The 20,262-nt window shown below is 43.1% G+C and overlaps 1 protein-coding gene and 1 long non-coding RNA gene across 3 annotated transcripts in view; both read right to left on the bottom strand.

Moving 5' to 3' along the window:
• Positions 1 to 13,729: 13,729 nt before the first annotated feature.
• Positions 13,730 to 15,937, bottom strand: LOC122454585. The gene is made up of 2 exons (XR_006273443.1): positions 15,885 to 15,937; positions 13,730 to 14,567 (listed from the first exon to the last, which is right to left on the bottom strand). It is a non-coding gene; the product is annotated as an uncharacterized LOC122454585 (long non-coding RNA).
• A 2,402-nt stretch (positions 15,938 to 18,339) lies between these two features.
• AGXT2 (alanine--glyoxylate aminotransferase 2) overlaps positions 18,340 to 20,262 on the bottom strand; it is a 41,016-nt gene continuing 39,093 nt past the window's right edge. For both annotated transcript variants that reach the window (XM_043489166.1, XM_043489167.1), the window contains one exon: positions 18,340 to 18,674. In XM_043489166.1, the coding sequence (XP_043345101.1) occupies positions 18,567 to 18,674 (108 nt within the window). In that variant the 3' untranslated portion in view covers positions 18,340 to 18,566. The remainder of the gene's footprint in view (positions 18,675 to 20,262) is intronic.

Below are 20,262 nucleotides of genomic sequence, written 5' to 3'. Positions count from 1 at the left end.
CTTGAGAAGCGGCACTCTAAGGAACCCATGTGCAGGTGGACAAGAAGACTTAGTGGCTGGTTACAGCTAAATTGCTTGTGTCTGGAAAAATCTGGAGATGGACCCTACATTTCCATGAACAAGAAAAAAAATTGCACAATGGGTAATTAGATGGCAAATGAGCAGTTAGAATGAGTTAACTTGCCAGCATCAGTGGCTGGCCCTTAAAAAAAATATTGAATGAAAACAAGATATCAGAAGGTGACATGTATGCCACTTATATGTAGTTTTAAGTACTGTTGTTATTTATAAGGAGAAAATACAGAACCATCAGTGGAAAACACATCATTCAGAAAAGCAGTTGCCTCAGAAAGGGAGGGCCTGGGAGCATGGCAACAAAGGGTCCCCATCTGAGCCAAGACTTCTTACTAAGATCTGAAGGAAGATGTTAGCATTGATTGAATTCTGAGTGGTGGCAATGAGGGTCTATTACTCTAGTACCATGTTTTCATTAAATAGTTCAAATGTCCAGAGAAATATAAATTAGTGGTCCATTTCTTGTTAACAGAAAATACACTTGCACAAAGGAGGAGATGAAGGGATTCAGGTCTATATTTTATTGCTGGTGTATTCCTTAAACTCACTGGCAGAGGCTGTTACTTACTTGACGCTCTCAATTCCCTCCTTACAATTCTGATTTTTAATTGGGTGCAAGCCACCTAGAATCTAAGGATTACCTTCCCAGCCTCTTGTGCTGCTAGGTGTCAGTAAGTTCTGGCCAGTGATCTGAGCAACTTTGGGAATGTGTCCTCAAAGACGTGGGAGGTCCGTATTCCTTCCTCCACCAGCTTAAATGAACAGGTAATGACTGGAACTTCCAGCTTTCCATCTGGGACCATGAATCCTCACAGGAACGTGTAGAGAGCTTCCGTCCTTGACACTCTGAAGGACCCTACGAGCCCCCAGACTACCTGTTTCTGCGTTCCAGAGAAATAAACTGCTTTACTGAAGCCTCCGTTGTTTTCTATTTCCTATCGCAGGTGACTCACGTCCTGATTTTTTTTTTTTGAAAATAGTTCAATCCTTGTGTCAGGAAGATCCCCTGGAGAAGGGAATGGCTATCCACTCCAGTATTCTTGCCTGGAAGATCCCATAGACAGAGGAGGCTGGTGGGCTACAGTCCGTGGGGTCGCAAAGAGTCAGACACTTCTGAGTGACTGACAGTTGATTTGCAAAGCTGTGTTCATTTCTGCTGTAGAGCAAGGTGATTCAATTATATATGTATTTTTTTCTTTTTTATATTGCTTTCCATTATAGTTTATCTCAGGATATTGAATATAGCCAGTTGATTCTTATTTCAGCATATGAGAGGTATGGTTTTAGCAAGAGTGAGAATGTGGGCTCTTGGCTCTGAGCGATCTGGGATCAAATTACAGTGACAGCACCAACTGTGATCTTGGGCAAGGCATTTAAACTTAAGTCTTTAATTTTCTTTTAAAATCTGTAATAGAGGGGTGAAATCAACCTTTGGCAGATTTGCAAAGGTGAAAACTGTGAGCACTATGCCTGGCACATAGTAAGCATTCAGTAACTATTAGCTTTTACTTACTTTCAGTAATCTCTTCTGCTTTATAATTTTCTTGCTTTATTTAACTTCACTTTGGTTTCTGAAATCATCTAATGGAGTAATTTGGGGAGAAATCCATAATTATATTGATCCAATGGTGTATTTATTTTTCAAGTACTAGTTTATATATTGGAATTCTTTCTGGCTCAAAGAGAACTAAATTTGTACAGGCTAAGCTAAAACTATGCTATTTCAATGCGGTCGCTTGACACAATGGATGCTGTCTTGTAGGTCAGTGATCCTAATGGTATTAGAAGACTCAGTACATTTGTACAGATAATTACTTTGCCATTAAAATAAGTCAGGGCCCCAACATCATTGATGTCCTTCCTTTCAGATACAAAATGGCTTCTGAAAATAGAAAAGGTTCAGATTATCCTTTGCAGTATAAATAATTTGAATGTCACTTAGAGAAAGTTTCTAGCAATTTCAAAAATGAAAAGGCCATAGTATTTCCAAGCATTTAGATAAAATGGTATATGGCTAATCTATCTCTTCAGGTAGTTATTTTCAAATTTAATAGTAACTCACACTTCTGTGTAGGAGGTAACAGTAGTCTCAGCATATTTCTCAGCAGAATTCCCAACAGTTCCATCCAGTAGTGGAGTCCATCTCTTGTGATGTAGCTCCCTGTTTCTGGGACTGTCCGTCAGAGCTCTCTGCCAGAAATGCCATAGAAGGATGCCTGCCCCGGGGGTGGGGGGATTCCCTGAGGGACAGCAGGGTCCTGGGCTGGGGTTCCCTGCCTGCTGGGGTTCAGGGGAGCCCCACAGTTTGACGAGGCCTCTGGCAAGTAAGCCACACCACTTGCCGCTGGGCATCCTTTTAAAAAGCCAGTACTCCACGCATAATTTTCTCTCCAAACTTGAATTGGGTTTTGAAAGTGTAGGGCCAATGCAGATGGCAGATGACTGCGAGGAAGGACACTGAGGAGAAAACTTATCCAAAGTGGGCAGGCCCATTGACCACGCTTTAGCTGAGATACGTGTGTTCCGTGTTCTGGGTCAGCCTGAGAGAGCGGTGCCGCTGGAGAGAGATGTCCTTAGTGCTATCCACACCCGCCACTGGTGCATGCATGCTCAGTCATGTCCGACTCTTCGCAACCCCATGGACTGTAGCCTCCAGGCTCCTCTGTCCATGGAATTTTCCAGGCAAGAGTACTGTGTGGGTTGCCATGCCCCCCTCCAGGGAATCTTCCTGACCCAGGGTTCAAACCCATGTCTCTTGTGTCTCCTGCATTGGCAGGCAGATTCTTTACTACTGAGCCACTTGGGATACCTTTAAACCAGGGCCCCCTTGGCTTCCAGGATTCACTGCCCTCACGTGGCTGGAGGTGGGCCCAAGAGGATCCAGTCTCTTCTCCCTCATCCCAGCCGCTCCTTCCTGGGGCCTTCCCAGTCCTGCTGCCCAAGGACCCTACCCACCTCAGGTCCTGGGTAATGGAATCCTTGGAGTAGGCATGTGAGGGAGCCTTTTGAGCTTCCTCAAAACCAAGAGGCAGAGATGATATTTCTTCCACTTCAACAGAAGTTCAGTGTGGAGAGACTGTAAGTCTTTGAAGTTAGACTCAGATAGGTTCAGACCCTGGCTCCAAATGTATAAGGCTTGTTAACTAGGACATACCCCAACCAAAACTTTGAGCCTGTTTCCTTTAAAGTAAAGTAGAGAGATTAATACTCATTTCATAAGTTAGTGGTTGTGGCTCATGGTAAAGAGTTCGCCTATAATGCAGGAGACCCAGGTTCTATCCCTGGGTCGGGAAGATGCCCTGGAGACAGGGCATGGCAACCCATTCCAGTATTCTTGTCTGGAGAATTCCATGAACGGAGGAGCCTGGTTGTCTACAGTCCATGGGGTCACAAAGATTCTGGCAGAGAACCCTGTTGGATAGTCCAAGAAACAGGGAGCTCATGTTAAGTCTGTATAATGTCACCCTCCTTATTTAACTTATATGTAGAGTACATTGTGTAAAATGCCAGGCTGGATGAAGCACAAGCTGAAATTAAGATTGCTGGGAGAAATATCAATAACCTCAGATACAGAGATTACACCACCCTAATGGCAGAAAGTGAAGAGGAAATAAAGAGCCTCTTGATGAAAGTGAAAGAGGAGAGTGAAAAAGTTGGCTTAAAATTCAACATTCAGAAAACTAAGATCATGGCATCCAGTCCCATCATTTCATGGCAAATAGATGGGGAAACAGTGGAAACTGAGAGACTTTATTTTGTTCGGCTCCAGAATTATTGCAGATAGTGACTGCAGCCATGAAATTAAAAAATGCTTGCCCCTTGGAAGAAAAACTAGGACAAACCTAGACAGTGCATTAAAAAGCAGAGACAAAGGTCCATATAGTCAAAGCTATGGTTTTTCTAATAGTCATGTATGGATGTGAGAGTTGGACCATAAAGAAGGCTGAGTGCCAAAGAATTGATGCTTTTGAACTGTGGTGCTGGAGAAGACTCTTTAGAGTCCCTTGGGCTACAAGGAGATCTAACCAGTCAATCCTAAAGGAAATCAACCCTGACTATTCATTGGAAGGACTGATGTTGAAACTGAAGCTCCCATACTTTGGCCACCTGATGCTAAGAACTGACTCATTAGAAAAGACTGTGATGCTGGGAAAGATTGAAGGCAGGAGGAGAAGGGGGCGACAGAGAAAGAGATGGTTGGATGGCATCACCGACTCAATGGACATGAGTTTGAACAAACTCCAGGAGATGGTGATGGACAAGAGAGCCTGGTGTGCTGCAGTCCATGGGGTTGCAGAGACAGATGCGACTGAGGGACTAAACAACCACACTGGGCCCACCCAGATCATCCAGGATAATCCTCTCAAGATCCTTAACTTAATCACTCTGCAAAGGCCTTTCTGCCTTGTGAGGAAATATTCACAGTTTTCAGGGACGAGAATGTAGACGTTTGCAGGCTTGAAGTGCTTTCTGCTCCCGACCACAGGCTCCTCACTCAAGGGTCATTGCAAGGACTAAATGTCGGTGCCTGTGGAGCAGGAAGCACTCAGCCTGCCGCACAGCTGTCCTGCTGGCAGGTCTTAGGTCCATGAGCTTCCTGAGGGCCATGAGGGACTTGTCCTCCTTCTCTGTCCTACACCATACCCAGGATAGTGCTGGAACCACCGCACAGCATCAGCAAACCTCTTGTCGGATATTTTAAGTGCACAGTCCCTGTGTGGCTCTGCGTGCAGCTGGGCCAGTTCCAACAGGCACCCTCAGTGCAGACAGGTCCCGGCTCTGCTGATGCAACAGTCATCCAGTGAGAGCGCCCTGCTGTCCATCCAACAGAAGACAGACCCGCACTGGCTCTATACACACTTGGTGAGAAGTTGAACCATCAAACTTCCTGTAAATCAAAACTATGATCTTTGTGCAAGCCTAGCGTTCTCCATCAGGCTCAGGATAGGCACAAGTTCCCGTGTCCACATGACCCCTCTAAAGTGAAATCATGCAGCTTTGAGACTACAGAAGGATCCAATTTGGTTTTCTTTTTAAAGGAAATTTGAAATTTACCAGCTTCTTAATATTTTCCTCAGACCCTCGCCTACTTTATAGGAGACTGACTCAGGATCCAAGAGAAGTGTTTACAGATAGTGGTTTAGTCACTAAGTTGTGTCCAATTCTTGCAACCCTATGATAGCCCACCAGACTCCTCTGTCCATGGAATTTCCCAGGCAAGAATACTGGAGTGGGTTGCCATTTCCTTCTCCCAGGGGATCTTCCTAACCCAGGGATCAAAGCTACATCTCCTGCATCGCAGGCAGATTCACAGATAAATTTTAGAAAAAAAAAAGATAAAAGATAAATGAGACTTTTATTAAGAATATAACTGGAACAAAATAGAATGGGGAAAACACGACTCAACCATAAGATCTGGAAATGAAGTGGAGATTGAGTGGACAGCAATATCATTGAGCCTGGGTGAAGAGAAATGTCTGCTGATCTCAGGGTGTGTTCATAGCTGGACAGAGACGTGAACATGAAGTCTTGCTCTGCCCACCCCATGCTCAGTTCTGGGTGCTGCCCCTACAGGAAGGCACCATGGGCAGGAACGCTGAGGGTGGCAGTGTCCGGAGGAGTTGAAAAGTTTGGAAGCACTGATTCGAGAATATATTGGAAATCAATCAAAGATACTTAGCAATATTTAGCTGGAGAAATGACAAACTGAGGGAGCTAAACTAGGACTCTGTTCTCTGCATCACACTCATCTGAAACCTCTCCTCCTCTCTGCATTTCCTAATCCTACCCTTCCTGCAAGTCATACTTGAAGCTCAGGCATACCCCTCAGGTTCCTGGGACCTGGGGGAGGAGAGCAAATGGACACCCACACACAATATGTTGAAATGTTTCAGAATTATACCAAGTTAACAAACTATTGAGTTAAATATGCTTTATCCTCCTACCTTGGTCCTTATGACTTATAAGGACCCAAAAGTCCAGGTTCAGACTTTGAGTTCTCAGATTCCTTGACTTTCCTATCAACATGAGGTGGCATGGAAAGACCTGACCTCTGACTTCTTGCCCCCCTTGCTTTTCATCCTCAGCTCCATCCTGCTTCATGTGTATCCCTATAGATAACTCAGCTCTCATGTCCAAGTATCTGACTCACGTAGTCTGCTGTGCCAGGAAGACGTCCAGCATTTGAGCTTGGAGCCGTTTAGGCAGTTGTTGTTCAGTTGATCAGTCATGTCTGATTCTTTGTGACCCCATGGAGCTCAACATGCCAGGCTTCCCTGTCCTTCACTATTTCCTGGAGTTGGCTCAAACTCATGTCCTTTAGGGCTTCCCTGGCAGCCCAGCTGGTAAAGAATCCGCCTATAATGCAGGAGACCCCAGTTCAATTCCTGGGTCAGGAAGATCTGCTGGAGAAGGGATAGGCTATCCACTCCAGTATTCTGGCCTGGAGAATTCCGTGGACTGTATATAGTCCATGGGGTCTCAAAGAGTCAGACACGACTAGCGACTTTCACTTTCATGTCCACTGAGTCAATGATGACATCCTCTGTTGCCCCCTTCTCCAGGGACCTTCTGGAATTCTGGGGTCTTGTGGATTCCTTACTCCTGGAGAGTGGCCTTGCCAAAGGAAAACCAGAATGGGATCCCTCTAAAACCAGGGGCCCAGAGCAGGAGTGCCTATTGCCTGAGTTTTCAAGCAATATTATTTAAGTGATTCCTTTTCCATGAAGATTTCCCAACATCTCCTCAGTCAAAACAAGTATTTCTTCCCCTGACCTCCTCAAACTTGCCAACATAATAAGTTTGATACTTACCATCTGCTCCCTCAAGAGCAAAACAGTGGAACTTGGGGTGGGCTAGAACCCACTCTGTACTTCTGGGGGCCAGCTCTGAAATCACTCTGCACTGGAGGGCTAGAGGCGAACAAGAACACCTAGTGGAGGCTGCTCTCTGCCTTGACCCCATGAACGATTTTCAAATGGAAACTTCAGCTTCTTAGACCCAGTGTCTTATTTTCTTTAAAATTTAATTAACCGCAAGTGTAATTCTATCAGTATTATCACAGCCATACCTCAGGAGAGAATGCAGTCAAGTTTTCCCCCAAAGTTATCACCCTTTGCCTACTCTAGGTACCTCATATAAATATTTGTACAGTATTTATCCTTTTGTGACTGGCTTGTCAGAATAATGTTTTCAAGGTTCATCCATGTTACAGCGTGTGTCAGAATTTTCTTCCTTTTCAAAGCAGAATACTATTGCATTGTACCACATTTTGTTTATTCATTCATCCAGTGATAACATCTGAGTTGTTTCCATCTGTTGGCCATGTAAATTATACTGCTATGAACATGGTTGTGTAAATATATGCTAGAAATTCCTGCTTTCAATTCTTTTGGATCTACACCCCAAAGTGGAATTGTTGACTCATGCGGTAATCCTGTTTAACTTTTTGCAGAACTGCCATACAGTTTTCCATAATGGAAAACATTCCCAACAGCAGTGCACAAGAGTTCCAATCTCGACATATCCTTGCCAACACTTGTTTTATTCTTTTAAATAATAGCCACCCTAATGGGTATAAGTGGTTTTGATTTGTATTTCCATAATGGCTAATGATGTTGAGCATTCTTTTCATGTGCTATTAGTCATTTGTATTTCATCTTTGGAGAAATGTCTATTCAAGTCTTTTGTCCATTTTTGAACTGAATCATTTTGTTGTTGTTGAATTATAAGTGTTTTAAAAATATATATATATTCTGGATATTTAGCCTTCATTAGTATAAGATTTTACAAACATATTATCTAATTTTGTGCCTGCCTTTTCACTCTATTGACAGTGCACTTTTGACAGTGCACTTTGATGCACAAAAGTTTTGAAGTTTTCTTTTCTTGTCTTATCCAAGAAATCATTGTCATATCTGATGTCCTGAAGATTTGTACCTATATTTTCTTCTAAGGGCTTTATAGTTTTATCACTTAGGTTTGATTAACTTCAATTCATCTTGGGTTAATTTTTGTATGTGTTGCAAGGGAAGGATTCAGATTCATCCCTTTGCCTGTGGATAACCCGTCCCCGCAACCCCCACCATTTGTTGAAAAGATTATCCTCTTTTCATTGAGTGGTCTTGGCATCCTTGTCAAAAATTAATTGATCATATATGTGAGGGTTTACTTTTGGCTCTCTGTTATATTCTATTGGTCTCTGTGTCAGCTTTATGTTACTACCATTCTGTTTGATTACTATAGCTTTTGTAGTAAGTTTTGAAATCAGGAAATGTTAGTTCTCCAACTTTGTTCTTCTTTTTAAAATATATTCTTTTTATTTATTAAAAAATTTTTTCCTTTCCTTTATTTTTTTAAAACTTTATTTTTTATTGGAGTATAACTGATGAACCAATGTTGTAATAGTTTCAGGTAAACAGGTGAAGGGACTCAGTCATACATCTACATGTATCCATTCTCCCCCAAACTCCCTTGCAATCCAAGCTGCCACATAACACTGAGCAAAGTTACATGTGCTATACAGTAGGTCCTTGTTGGTTATTCATTTTAAATATAACAGTGTGTACATGTCCATCCCAAACTCCCTAACTATCCCTTCCTTCCATCCTTTCCCCTGGGAACTGTAAGTTCATTCTCTAAGTCTGTGAGTCTTTTTCTGTTTGACAAGTTCATTTACATCATGTCTTTTTAGATTCCACATATAAGGGATGTCATAAGCTATTTCTCCTCTGTCTGACTGACTTCACTCAACATGACACTCTCTAGGTCCTCCCATGTTGCAGCACATGGCATTATTCCATTCTTTTTAATGGCCGAGTAATATTCCATTGTATATGTGCACCACATCTTCTTTATCCATCCCTCTGTTGATGGACATTTAGGTTGCTTCCATGTCTTGGCTATTGTAAACAGTGCTGCAGTGAATATTAGGGTGCATGTATCCTTTTGGATCATGTTTTTCTCTGGATGTATGCCCAGAAGTGGCATTGCAGTATCATATGGTAGCTCTATTTTTAGTTTCTTACAAATATATTCTTTTTAAATTGCATACCTAGATAGCATGCGTTTCTGAAAGATATTTTCAAGAGTGGCAAAGTCAGAATCTTTAGAACTTTAATACAGAAATTAAACTATTCCTTGTATTTGCTGCACTAAAAAGGCTGAATGATAATATATCTTGCTTTCTTGCACTAAAACCCACCTCCTTTCCCCACACTGGAAGAGCTAGAGGAGTCAGGGAGGAGTTGCATCTGGGTTTAAAGATCCTGCTAGAAGATGTAGGAGAAGAGGTGAGCAGGTAGAGGAAACCAATGCTCCTGGGAAGGTAAGCAATGCTCCTCCTAAAAAGAGGGTGGAGGGTAGGATGTTGCTAAAAAGAAAGAGGCAGGGAGTTTACTGGAGATGGTTCCCAGGGTCTAGTAGTTGACTCCAGGGATGTTACCAAGAATAAAGAGGACTCTCCTGCCCAGGTTGATGGAATTGGCACAGGACTGCCAAGAGCATGGGTCAGGCCCCTGTGCCAAGTCCTGGTACTACCTGGCAGTGCTGAGTGGAACTAGCTAGACACCAGCTCCAGGAGAAGAGTGGTTTTTAATGACAGCTCTTCTAGAGTTCACTCACTACACTGACGTTCCCCATCCCCAGTATCATCACAGGAAGAAAAAAAACATTTTTTTTTAAATACTTTATTTCTGGCATAATTTTCACTCTCTCCTCCTACCTCCTCGCTTTTAAAAAATTTGCCTCAAGTGGCAATCAACAATGCCTGTAAGTTGGGACTTTTTAGCTGGAGCAGAGAAAGAGTTAGATAACAGAAAGGCCAGCTGGTTAACTCTTCATAAGTGAGGATGAGGTAATGATTTTCAAGCTGGGCAACAAGACAAGAAAGGGAACAGAGCAATGAGTAGGACAAGGAAGGCCCTAAGTGTGCCAAAGGCCAGCCATGAGACTCCCAATCACTCATGGCAGCCAGGGATGGGCTGATAGAGGAGGCGAGAAGGCTGTGATTAGGGGGAGTGGGGCAGCACAAAAGGATGGCAGGGGGGCATGCAAGAATCAGAAGTTGGGTTAAGACTGACTTGGGGGATGGTGACTACTGGTGCCAGGCTCTCATGGCAAGAAGGTAGTGGGCACAATCAACATCTCCTGAGGCCAGGAGAGCATATGTGCTCCAGGGGGAGGAAGAAAACACAGTAGCAAAAATATTCAAGATGCTGCTGACGATGTGAATCTGTAGGCCAGAAGGAGGTTGCCCTGGACATGTGCTTGGGAATCATCAGCATCTAGAAAGTAAAGCCATCATGGATAATGGGTGAAATCACAAAGATAAAGTATATGGAGAGGGGAAGAAAGAGATCAAGATAAAAGTCCAGCAGGTACACCAGCATGAAAGAGCAAACTGAACCAAAACGAATGCATGAGAATGAAAAGGACTAAAGAGATAGTGCCTGCATGCCAAGTCATTTCAGTCATTTCGGACTCTTCGCAATCCTATGGACTGTAGCCTGCCTGGCTCCATGAGTGGGCTGCCATGCCCTCCTAGAGGGGATCTTCCCAACCCAGGGATCAAACCCACATCTCTTATGTCTCCTGCATTGGTATCTGAGTTCTTTACAACTAGTGCCACCTGGGATGCCCAAAGAGATAATATGAGATTGGAAGGTCATGGAACCACTGAAAAAATAGGAGAAGATGCCAATAATCTCAGCTGCCACAGAGATTCTAAGTGAGGCGAGGGCTGAATTTGGCAGTTAAAAGGTTATATTAGGGCTTTTCAGAGAAACAGAATCAATAGGAGTTATATTTACACATACACATACATAGCTATGTATATAATGACATGCATATGTGTATAAAGTGTATAGTGTACATAAAGTGTACAATAATGTACACAGCTATGAAGTTAAAAAGAGATATAGCTATATATCTATATATCCATGTGATATCCAAATTTAGATTTATTATAAGGTATTGGCTCATGTGATTATGGAGACTGAGAAGTTCCCTGGTCTATTGTCTGCAGGCTGGTATAGTTTGAAGGCCTGAGAGCCTCAGGGGCTGATGGCATAGATTTCCACTCGGGTCTGAAGGCCTGAGAACCAGGTGTGCTGAGGACAGAGGAGATGGATGGCCCAGCACAAGTGGTCAGGCCGAGAGGGAAAATCCAATTTTTTCCCACCTTTTTGTTCAAGTCTTCAACACATTGTGTGATGTCCACCCACCTTGGGCAGGCCATCTGCTTTACTCAACCCACCAATCCAAATGCCAATCTCTTCCAGGGACCCCATCACAGACATGCCCAGAAATAATATTTCATAAGTTATCTAGGCACCAAGTGGCCCAGTCAAGTTGCCACATAAAATTCACCATCACAGGGGTTGTAGGTCACTTTTGCAAGAATAGCTTCTCAGAAGCCAGCCTATGGGGTACTGAGAGAGGGGCAGTGAGGGAGTGATGTAGCAGAGCCCAGGATATTTTCTTAGCAGCTTTTTAGGAAAAAGATCTACATTTGAAAGACTTTTTTTTTTTTTTTTTTAATGGAGAGAGAGGTATGTTTTTAGGCTGAGAGAAAGAAGAAAAAGAATGTAGAAGTTGAAAATTCAGAAGAGAAAGAATAATTCAAGCTACAAGAGCCTGAAGAATAGATGTGTGCTGAGGTGTAGGTTTTATGTAAAATAGCCTGAATGTGATGATTGGCTCTGTGAAGGCTGAGGAAGAGGTAGCTGGTGAAAAAGCCTGGGGGCTCCCGGCAGAGAGAGCCGGGTAAAGCAGCCCTGGGATCGGGGGCATTGTGTGGGGAATACAGCCATGCAGAAGTCAGGGGAAGGGGCAGGGCCACCAGGCCTGGACGCCAGCCAGAGACAGACTAGTGGGAGGACATTAGACTGTAGGTATTAAGCAGGAGAGTGATGTGATCAGAATTCTTGCTGGATAATTTCAGTGTTTTTCTGATAAAGGACCATCACTTACTGAGAATGAGAAGGCAGGGATGTGAACTGGGGGCCTAAGCAGAGTACAGAGAATTGCCGTCCCCTTGGAAGATGAATACGAGGTGCCCAAGAACCCTCTAGATTCCTCCTGCAGATATTGTGTTCAGTCACTTCAGTCACGTCTGCCTCTTTGTGACCCTATGGACTATAGCCCGCCAGGCTCCTCTGTCGATGGGATTCTCTAGGTAAGAATACTGGAGTGGGCAGCCCGTCCCTTCTCCAGGGGCTCTTCCTGACCCAGGGATCAAACATGAGTCTCCAACATTTCAGGCAGATTCTTCACCATCTGAGCCACCAGGGAAGCCTGTGGATAGTACAGCCTCACAATTCATCCAAGAGAGGCTTCCTTTTCTTTCTAAAGTTACCTCTGGTGCTTTATTACCAAGATCTAAGAGTGTGTGTGTGTGTGTGTGTGTATTTCTAAATAGAGATTTCTTTATATATTATTTGTTCCTATTCATATATGCATTTCTAAGTATTATGTATTTATCAATATATATAATTTATGTTTCTGAATACACACATACAAGCCCCTATTAGATGGCTAAATGTTTATTTCAGATAAACTAATTGCTGCCTTAAGCTGTTGGTAACTATAGCATCTGTTGATAAAATGCACACAGCACTCTAGGTGTTAGTATTTGCCTTTTTGCGAGGGGCACTGCATTAGGCCCGATGTATATGAGGATGGAGAAGACAAGGTCACCAGGAGTTTAGAGTCTGGTTAAGAGGTAAGATGTCTCCACAGACATTGACATCTTTCTCAGATGGTGACAGCCAAGTGCAACTAAGAAAGTTCTGTGTCAAAAGGAAAGGGAGGCTAAGGAAAGAGTTAATATTCGTTGAGCAACTACCAGTGTATTTGCTTATTTAAATCCTCCCAAAGGTCCCATGTGCCTATACTATACTATCCTCTTTTTTTTTTTTTCCCCAAGGAAACTTCAGCTCAGAGAGGTTAATTTGCCCAGGACAAAACACATGGAGAACTTGTGCAGTCTCCCTCTGTCACATCATTTTGTCTCATCTAATTAAAAGTTTGTGTTTTCATTGCTTGCTGTCTGCAAGGACCCTCCCCAATCAGTTCTTGATGAAATCACGTTCTTGACGTCTCTATGTTCTCCATCCTGGATTACTAGGATGGAGTAATAGAACATATTCCTTGTGGCTTCCTGTTCCAGTTGCCAGTTCCGCTAACACTCCTTACATCTGTCACCAGTCAGACCAGGCCTACCTTTATCTGAACTAAACCCAAAGGGGTTGGCATAACGAGCCTTTGGTTCTGTGTCTCCGCTCTTACTGAGTGCGTTCGGTGGCCCTTTCGTGTTTGCTGAGATCACTTGTGGCGTTGGTTCTACGACTATGCCTGGTTTTAATGGGCAGAGCTGTGCTACATTTACTGTTGGTCCCTTAGTTGGAAATGTGGCTTCAGCTTTAAAGTAACCAGAGCAGTGTGCTGCTACAGGGCCCGGAAACTTCAGACCTACTTTTGAAACATGACTGTGATGCTCTGGCGTGAAGTGGTGATGAAGTGGCCAGTGCTGATGATTTAAGTGGGATCTAAAGGTGGAAGAAGAATCACGTCCTCCCATAGATTACAGACACTTTAGGAGGTTATTTTGAATTACTGGAAAAGTTAAAACTACATTGATAAAAAAGATGGAGCATTAAAACACAAAGAAGAGCATAGTTTATTGCTATATTACTAGTTTATCAGTGTTATATTACATCTCTTTAAAATTATTATTGTTAATGGTATAACCAAAGCTTCATGGTTTTTTTTTTTTAATTACTCCCTCCTGAGTGGATTGTCATTTCAAAGGTTTTAAACAGCTGCCAACATTTTAATATTATATTTTCATCACATGATTAACTGTCAGTATATTCATTGTGGAGGAAAAAAGTTTACTTCAGTTGAGCATTCATTACCTTCACTTTAGGCAGTTTCAATAAGAAAGGAAATAGAGAAGAGTTGGCAAGCATGTGGATTCCTTGCCTTATGTAAGCTGGCTTACATCCCACCTCCTGTGGGTAGAGCAGAAAATGGAAGGGCAAGAAATGATGGTGCTAAACTCCTACCCATGGCTCCAGATGGAAAGAATTAGGAATCCATCATGCGTATAAACCAGTGAAAGAAATGAATACTTGCTCTAAGGACACCATGCTTGCCCTTCCTGCTCGGTGCCTCCCTCTGATGGCTCACACATCTTAATCACCAACTGCTCTTCAAGAAAGAGGAGCAGTTTATCTTGACCAAAGCACTTGGATAGACTCATGCAGACTTCATGGTCAATAAATGAGGCCTAGGACCAGGCTATGGTTCAGAATTTCATTTCTGCTTTTACTCTACAAGGACTCCAGGAGGTGGGAGACTATCAAGGTGTACTCCTAGATGTGCACAAGATCCTGTGGGATTCAGGAAGCCACAAGGAATATGTTCTATGAATTAAATCCTTCAGGCCCCTTCTTCCAAGACAGGGTGTCCTGCATGACAGGGATCTTGGCCTAAGCATGGAAAAAAAATTTTTAATTAGTATTTTGTTTTAAATGTGTTTTATTTTTTTTCCCTTCATATTTTATTAAATTTCTAAATGGTTGATGTAAACATTATTTTCAATGTTTTCCCCTTTTTCTTTATCTGGAAAGAAAAGAAATATCAGAAATGGGAAGGCTTTGAAGAACACAGAAGGAAGTGTTGTCTTTCTTGTGCAATCTCCCCAATCCCTTAATTTTCACTGACAAAGAACAGCAGAAGAATGTTCCAAGTAAAGTAAACTATAGATGCAAAGAAACAACATGCATAACATGGAAAGAAAAAAGGGAGCTTGAAAACTTAGGGGACAAACTGTGAAAGCTCTTGAATGCCATAATAGTTGGAATTTGGACTTTGTTCCATGGGCAACAAGGAGCCCTCAAAGCCTTCATAAGATGAGAGATGCAATCATATTTATCCTTTGATTAACTGACTTTGAATCAATGTGGACAATAGGTTGGGAAGGAGTCCAGAATATCAGTTAGGAGGTAGTTGAAATCATTCAGGAGAGAGGATGATGACCCAAATTAAGGCAGTTTTGGTATAAGTAGGCCATATCGGAAAACTTACCATTGAAGAAAGTATTTATGAGCATTATTATATTGTTACCAAGGAGGATTCTTGGCCTCCTTAATCAATAGAAATTGATCAGAGGCCAGACGAGAAATTCAGGCAAGACTTTAATGGGGCCCCTGCTGCAGCAGAGGGGAATAAGAGGACAAACAACCCTTGCTAGCTCGCTCCCTGAGGTGAGGGTGAGATTATTCCTTATATGGGGTAAGGGTAGTAGTGTGTCTAGGGGTGGCTTAGGTGGTCTGCCCACCCGTTAGGTGGTATTGTGTACAAGGGGCATGCACAGTAAGGACTGCTTTTGTTCCAGACTTTTCAAAAGTGGCATTTGGGCTTTTTGGTCTCTTTCTATCTTTTGTCCAGAATTTGCCCCAACTGTGCAAGCATGCAGTTATTTTTAGTCCCATGTGATTTCTTTGTATTTTGTTGCTTGAGGAGAGGTATGTCCAGGTGCAAGCATTGCAGCACTGCTGCAAAAGGTCCCAGGTCACACCTTGTCTCAATGTGAAAGGCAAAAAGATAACTGGGATAAAAATAATGCCCTAAATGATGCGCCTGAGACAAAAGTTTCATTAACCAAGAAGAAATTCCTTGTAGGAGAGAAATTAAGTGTGTTTTATGTTAGAAATGTTGAATTTGAAGTGTCCTGATAACATTCAAATGATGGTGTCTAGACAGCTAAAATCTTGGAATTGGGGCTCAGTTGGTAAACAATCTACCTGTAATGCAGGAGACACCAGTTGCATCCCTGGGCCAGGAAGATCCTCTGGAGAAGGGAAGGGCTACCCATTCTAATATTCTTCCATCGAGAATTCCATGGAGAGAGGAGCCAGCAGGCTACAGTCCATGGCTTTCACTTTCACTTTCAAACAGGTTGAGTCTATAGAATGAATATTTGCAAGTCATCAGTATAGTCAAGGTAGGGGAAATTTCCCAAGTAGATGAGGTTGCTGATAGGGAGAGAGTCTAGCAAGGAAGAGATGGCCCAGGACAGAACCCTGTAGTGGAGAAGTTGCCAGGGAGGTTGAGAAGGTAGCATCCGAGATAGAAGGACCACAATGCAGAATCTAAGGAAATCAATTCAAGAAGCAGCAGTTGTTTAGAAAGAACATTCAAAGGAAACATTTTGGCCATAAGGAGATTCGGGCCATACAAAAGTCACTAGTGGCCTTTAGAGAAGGCAGCTGCCCAAAAACAAGAGGCCAGAATGAGGTCCTAGTTATTGAGGCATGACAGGAGGCAAGGAATTATACTGGAACAAAAAAACTGCTCTTGGGAGATTGTATTGTGAAGGAAAGAAAGGGAATGTAGTTTGGAAGAAGAAATTGCTATTTGCTTGGTTCATTAGTTTGCAAGCACTTTTACATCTGTTAGCTTACTTAATTCCCAGGACAACTTAGAAAGTAGGAAAGGCAAGTACTGATATGCCTGGGAAAAGGAGGTCAAAAAGAGGTGAAAAGGCTTTGCCAAGGTCATCTATAGCCAATTCATGGGAGAACTGAGTTTAAAATTCAGGTTATTTGGCCTATAATCCAATCATCTTTCCACTGTGCCCAAACAGAGCATTTCTAAAGTGTTTGCTCTGTTTGGGTACTGCCTATGAGAAGTGAGAAGGATTGAGCTCCTTGTTACAGGGTTCATATCAATGTATGACAAATAAATAAATAAATAAAAATAAAAAAAATAAAAAAATAAAAAAAAAAAAAGGAATGTGCGGAGCCACTGGAAGGTTTTGTGCAAGGGAAGCCCATTTTTAAGTCAATGCCTGAGGGAGACCAACCTGGCAGGAAGGTGTAGCATGTCTCAGTAGAACAAACACTTCGGGGTAGACCATTAGGACGGCGCTTCAAACTGGGACACAGCTCAAAGAAACGTTGAATGATAGGCTGAGAAAGTGACTTCCCATTCAGTTTTATGGAGCTTCTTCTGATTGTGTTAAGGAGAGGGTCTCAGCTGGCCAGTATCTTTTTTAAAAAATAATTTGCAAAGCTCATTTATTTTTGGCTGCACTAGGTCGTCATCGCTGCACAGGCTTTTCTCCAGTTGCGACGAGCAGGAGCTGCTCTCTGGATGCTATGCACGGGTTTCTCATTGTGGCAGCTGCTCTTGTTGCAGAGTACAGCCTCCAGGGTGCTTGGGCTTCAGTAGTCGTGGCTCCCAGGCTCTAGGGCACAGGGTGAATAGTTGTGGCACATGGACTGAGTTGCTCTGCAGCACGTGGGATCTTCAAACTGTCTCCAGCATTGGCAGCTGGATTCTTGACCACTGAGCCACCAGGGAAGCCCTATTAAGTCAATTTTAAGACAAGTGGTGCACAGTTATGGAAAAGAAGTGCTATGAATGTGCAATCTAATGATGATAAAGTTTGGGAACTTATGAAAACAGACTCCTAGACATAGAGAACAGACTGTGGTTGCCAAAGGGGAGCCAGGGAGGGAGACGGATGGACTAGGAGTTTGGGGGTTGGTAGATGTAAACTATTTCATTTAGAATGGATAAACAACAACGTCCTATTGTATAGCACAGGGAACTGTCAATATTCAATATCCTGTGATCAACCACAGTGGAAATGAATATTAAAAAAAGAAAGTATAAAAATATATGTAGACTGCTACAAGTCTTGTTATAAATAATTTTGGACATAGTATTAAAAGAATAGGAGTAATGAGAATTTAGTCCAGGGTAAGATGATGGCAGCGGAGACAAAGAAGACTCTGATAGACATTTTAACGGAGTCAAAGGACAGAAGAGTTATCTATGTGGGGTATTTTCTGCCTCATTTCTCAGGATGCTTATGATTGTAAAATTAAAAAGACTTGTGTAGTCTATTGGATTTATTTTCTCATATAATAAGGAGCCCGAAGGTAAGGTGGCTCCAGGACAGGGTAAGTCAGTGGCCTGTTGACATCACTAAGAATTCAGCTTCTCTCTACCTTTCAACCTCAGCAAATAAGCTTTGTTCTCAAGACTACAAAGTGACTGTTGTGGTTGGAGCCATCCTACCCTGATATCTGATGCTTTGGTGCAAGAAGAAGACATCTCTCCTGAAGATGAAGAGCAGAGGATGAAGAAACATTTCCCCAAAGGCGCCTCCACCAGAAGATTTTCCTGGAGGAATCATGTCACATATCAGGTATAAACATTCACCACAGAGGGGAGTCAAATTACCATAACTAACCCAGATTAATTAGGATTTATTCTCTGAGCTAGGGAGTCAGGTCCTTTCCTGCAGGATGGCTTTCTCAAGGTAATAGGGGATAATAGGGACTCTGCTAACAAACATGGTTGGTAGGTAGTCAACCATTGATAACCAAGACCAGTGGTTTTAGAATTTCTCAAATTAACTCCTGAACATAAGTGGGGAGTTCTTGAGGCTTGTGGTGCTTTTATTCTTAAAAATTTTATTTAGCTCTTCTCTTCATGTGTTGAATTAAGGCAGAGCGAAACACTTCCACCGCAAAATCAGCTTCTGGTTTAGTGATGCACATTGAGGGTGCAATGCGGAAAGTCTGAGGAGACAAAGGAAAAATAGAGCAAAGGGTCATCATAGAATGAACTATGATTTCAAGGAAATGCACTAGACTGAGAATCCAACATCTTGCTTTCATAACAGTCCTTTTATTTCCCTCAAGGGTTGGTCTCCTCCTGACCCAGTGCTGTATCCAGGCCATCCATCCTCTAGTCTCAAGAATTCTGGTACCATCTTCTCTGCCTCTTTTCATTTTTGTCATCTGCTGACCTCTTGGTCCTTGCACAACCTCCACTGAGGTCTTAAGCCTCTATCCACCCTCCAATTCTGCCACCACCAAGGTTGACTTCTGTGTCCCAGTGTACAACCCAACAAACTAGCATCTCCATTTCTTTCTTTCTTTTTTTAATTTTACTTATTTAGCTGTGCTGGGTCTTAGTTGCAGCATGTAGGGTCTAATTCCTTGACCAGGAATTGAACCTGGGCCCCCTGCATTAGGAGCATGCAGTCTTAACCACTGGACCACCAGGGAAGTCCAATTTCTCAGTTTCTTGATGGCCACATCTTCCAGAAACTTCATCTATGATCCTCCTCCACATTCCTGCATATCCCAGGCCAGCCCCACAAGCCTCATCTTCACTAGGAATTCTTCAATTTCTGATTCCCGCTGCCTCTGCCTTTCTCACGGAAACTTCAGCAGTCTCCTCATGCCTCCATGATCTGTGGATCTGTCACTCTGCTTAGACCTCTGCCTCCCCTTCTTACCCAGCTCGGAGCACAGGATTAAGGGTATGAACCACTCTCTCACCTGCCCCTTCCTGCCCTTCTGCTGCTGTACCCACACGGCAAAGTCCCAGCCCCGATCAGAGCTATCACAGAACTTTTGCTCCAACAGACAGCTGAGAAGTGGTAAAGAAACTCAAACCGCTGGTGGACTGACATACCAACTAAAGTAGAGTCCTGCTTCTGCTGGTGCCCTGAATGCTCAGGTCCTCTGTCATCCCTGGCTCAACTCCTACACCCCTTACTCTATTTCACAGACAGTCTTAACTCATGCTTCTCAGACGCTGTCAGGCAAGAAGGCTCTGTAAATTTGCTCGCTCCCACACACATTCTTATATTCTTGCCTGAAGGTTCAGAGAATGAGCTGTCTCTAGTATTCGACTCCAAATTTTCCACCTATGCCTTTGGCCCATGAAACACCATTCACCTCCCCTCCAGGAAACATCTCTGCATTCACTTGCATCTTCACCTCCTCCTCAACTTCTCCTCAGCCTATAAATAAGCAGCCTTAAAGCTCTTGTAAATCAAATCCAAGCCACACATGCATGCATGCATGCAAGCCAAGTCTCTTCAGTCATGTCTGACTCTTTGCGACCCTATGGACTGTAGCCTGTCAGGTTCCCCCATCCATGGGATTCTCCAGGCAACAGTTGTTGTTGTTGTTGTTTGGTTGCCCAGTTGTGTCCGACTGTTTCCAACCCCATGGACTGCAGCAAGCCAGGCCTCTATGTCCCTCACCATCTCCCAGAGTCTGCCCAAGTTCATGTTCATTGCATCAGTGATGCTGTCCAGCCATCTCATCCTCTGATGCCCTTCTCCTTCCCAACAACAGGGATTTTTCCAAT

The sequence above is a fragment of the Cervus canadensis genome, chromosome 16 (assembly GCF_019320065.1).
Source record: "Cervus canadensis isolate Bull #8, Minnesota chromosome 16, ASM1932006v1, whole genome shotgun sequence".
In the NCBI taxonomy this organism is placed as follows: Eukaryota; Metazoa; Chordata; class Mammalia; order Artiodactyla; family Cervidae; genus Cervus; species Cervus canadensis.
The sequence above is the reverse complement of the archived record's forward strand: the minus strand, read 5'-3'. Positions and strand labels throughout refer to the sequence as shown.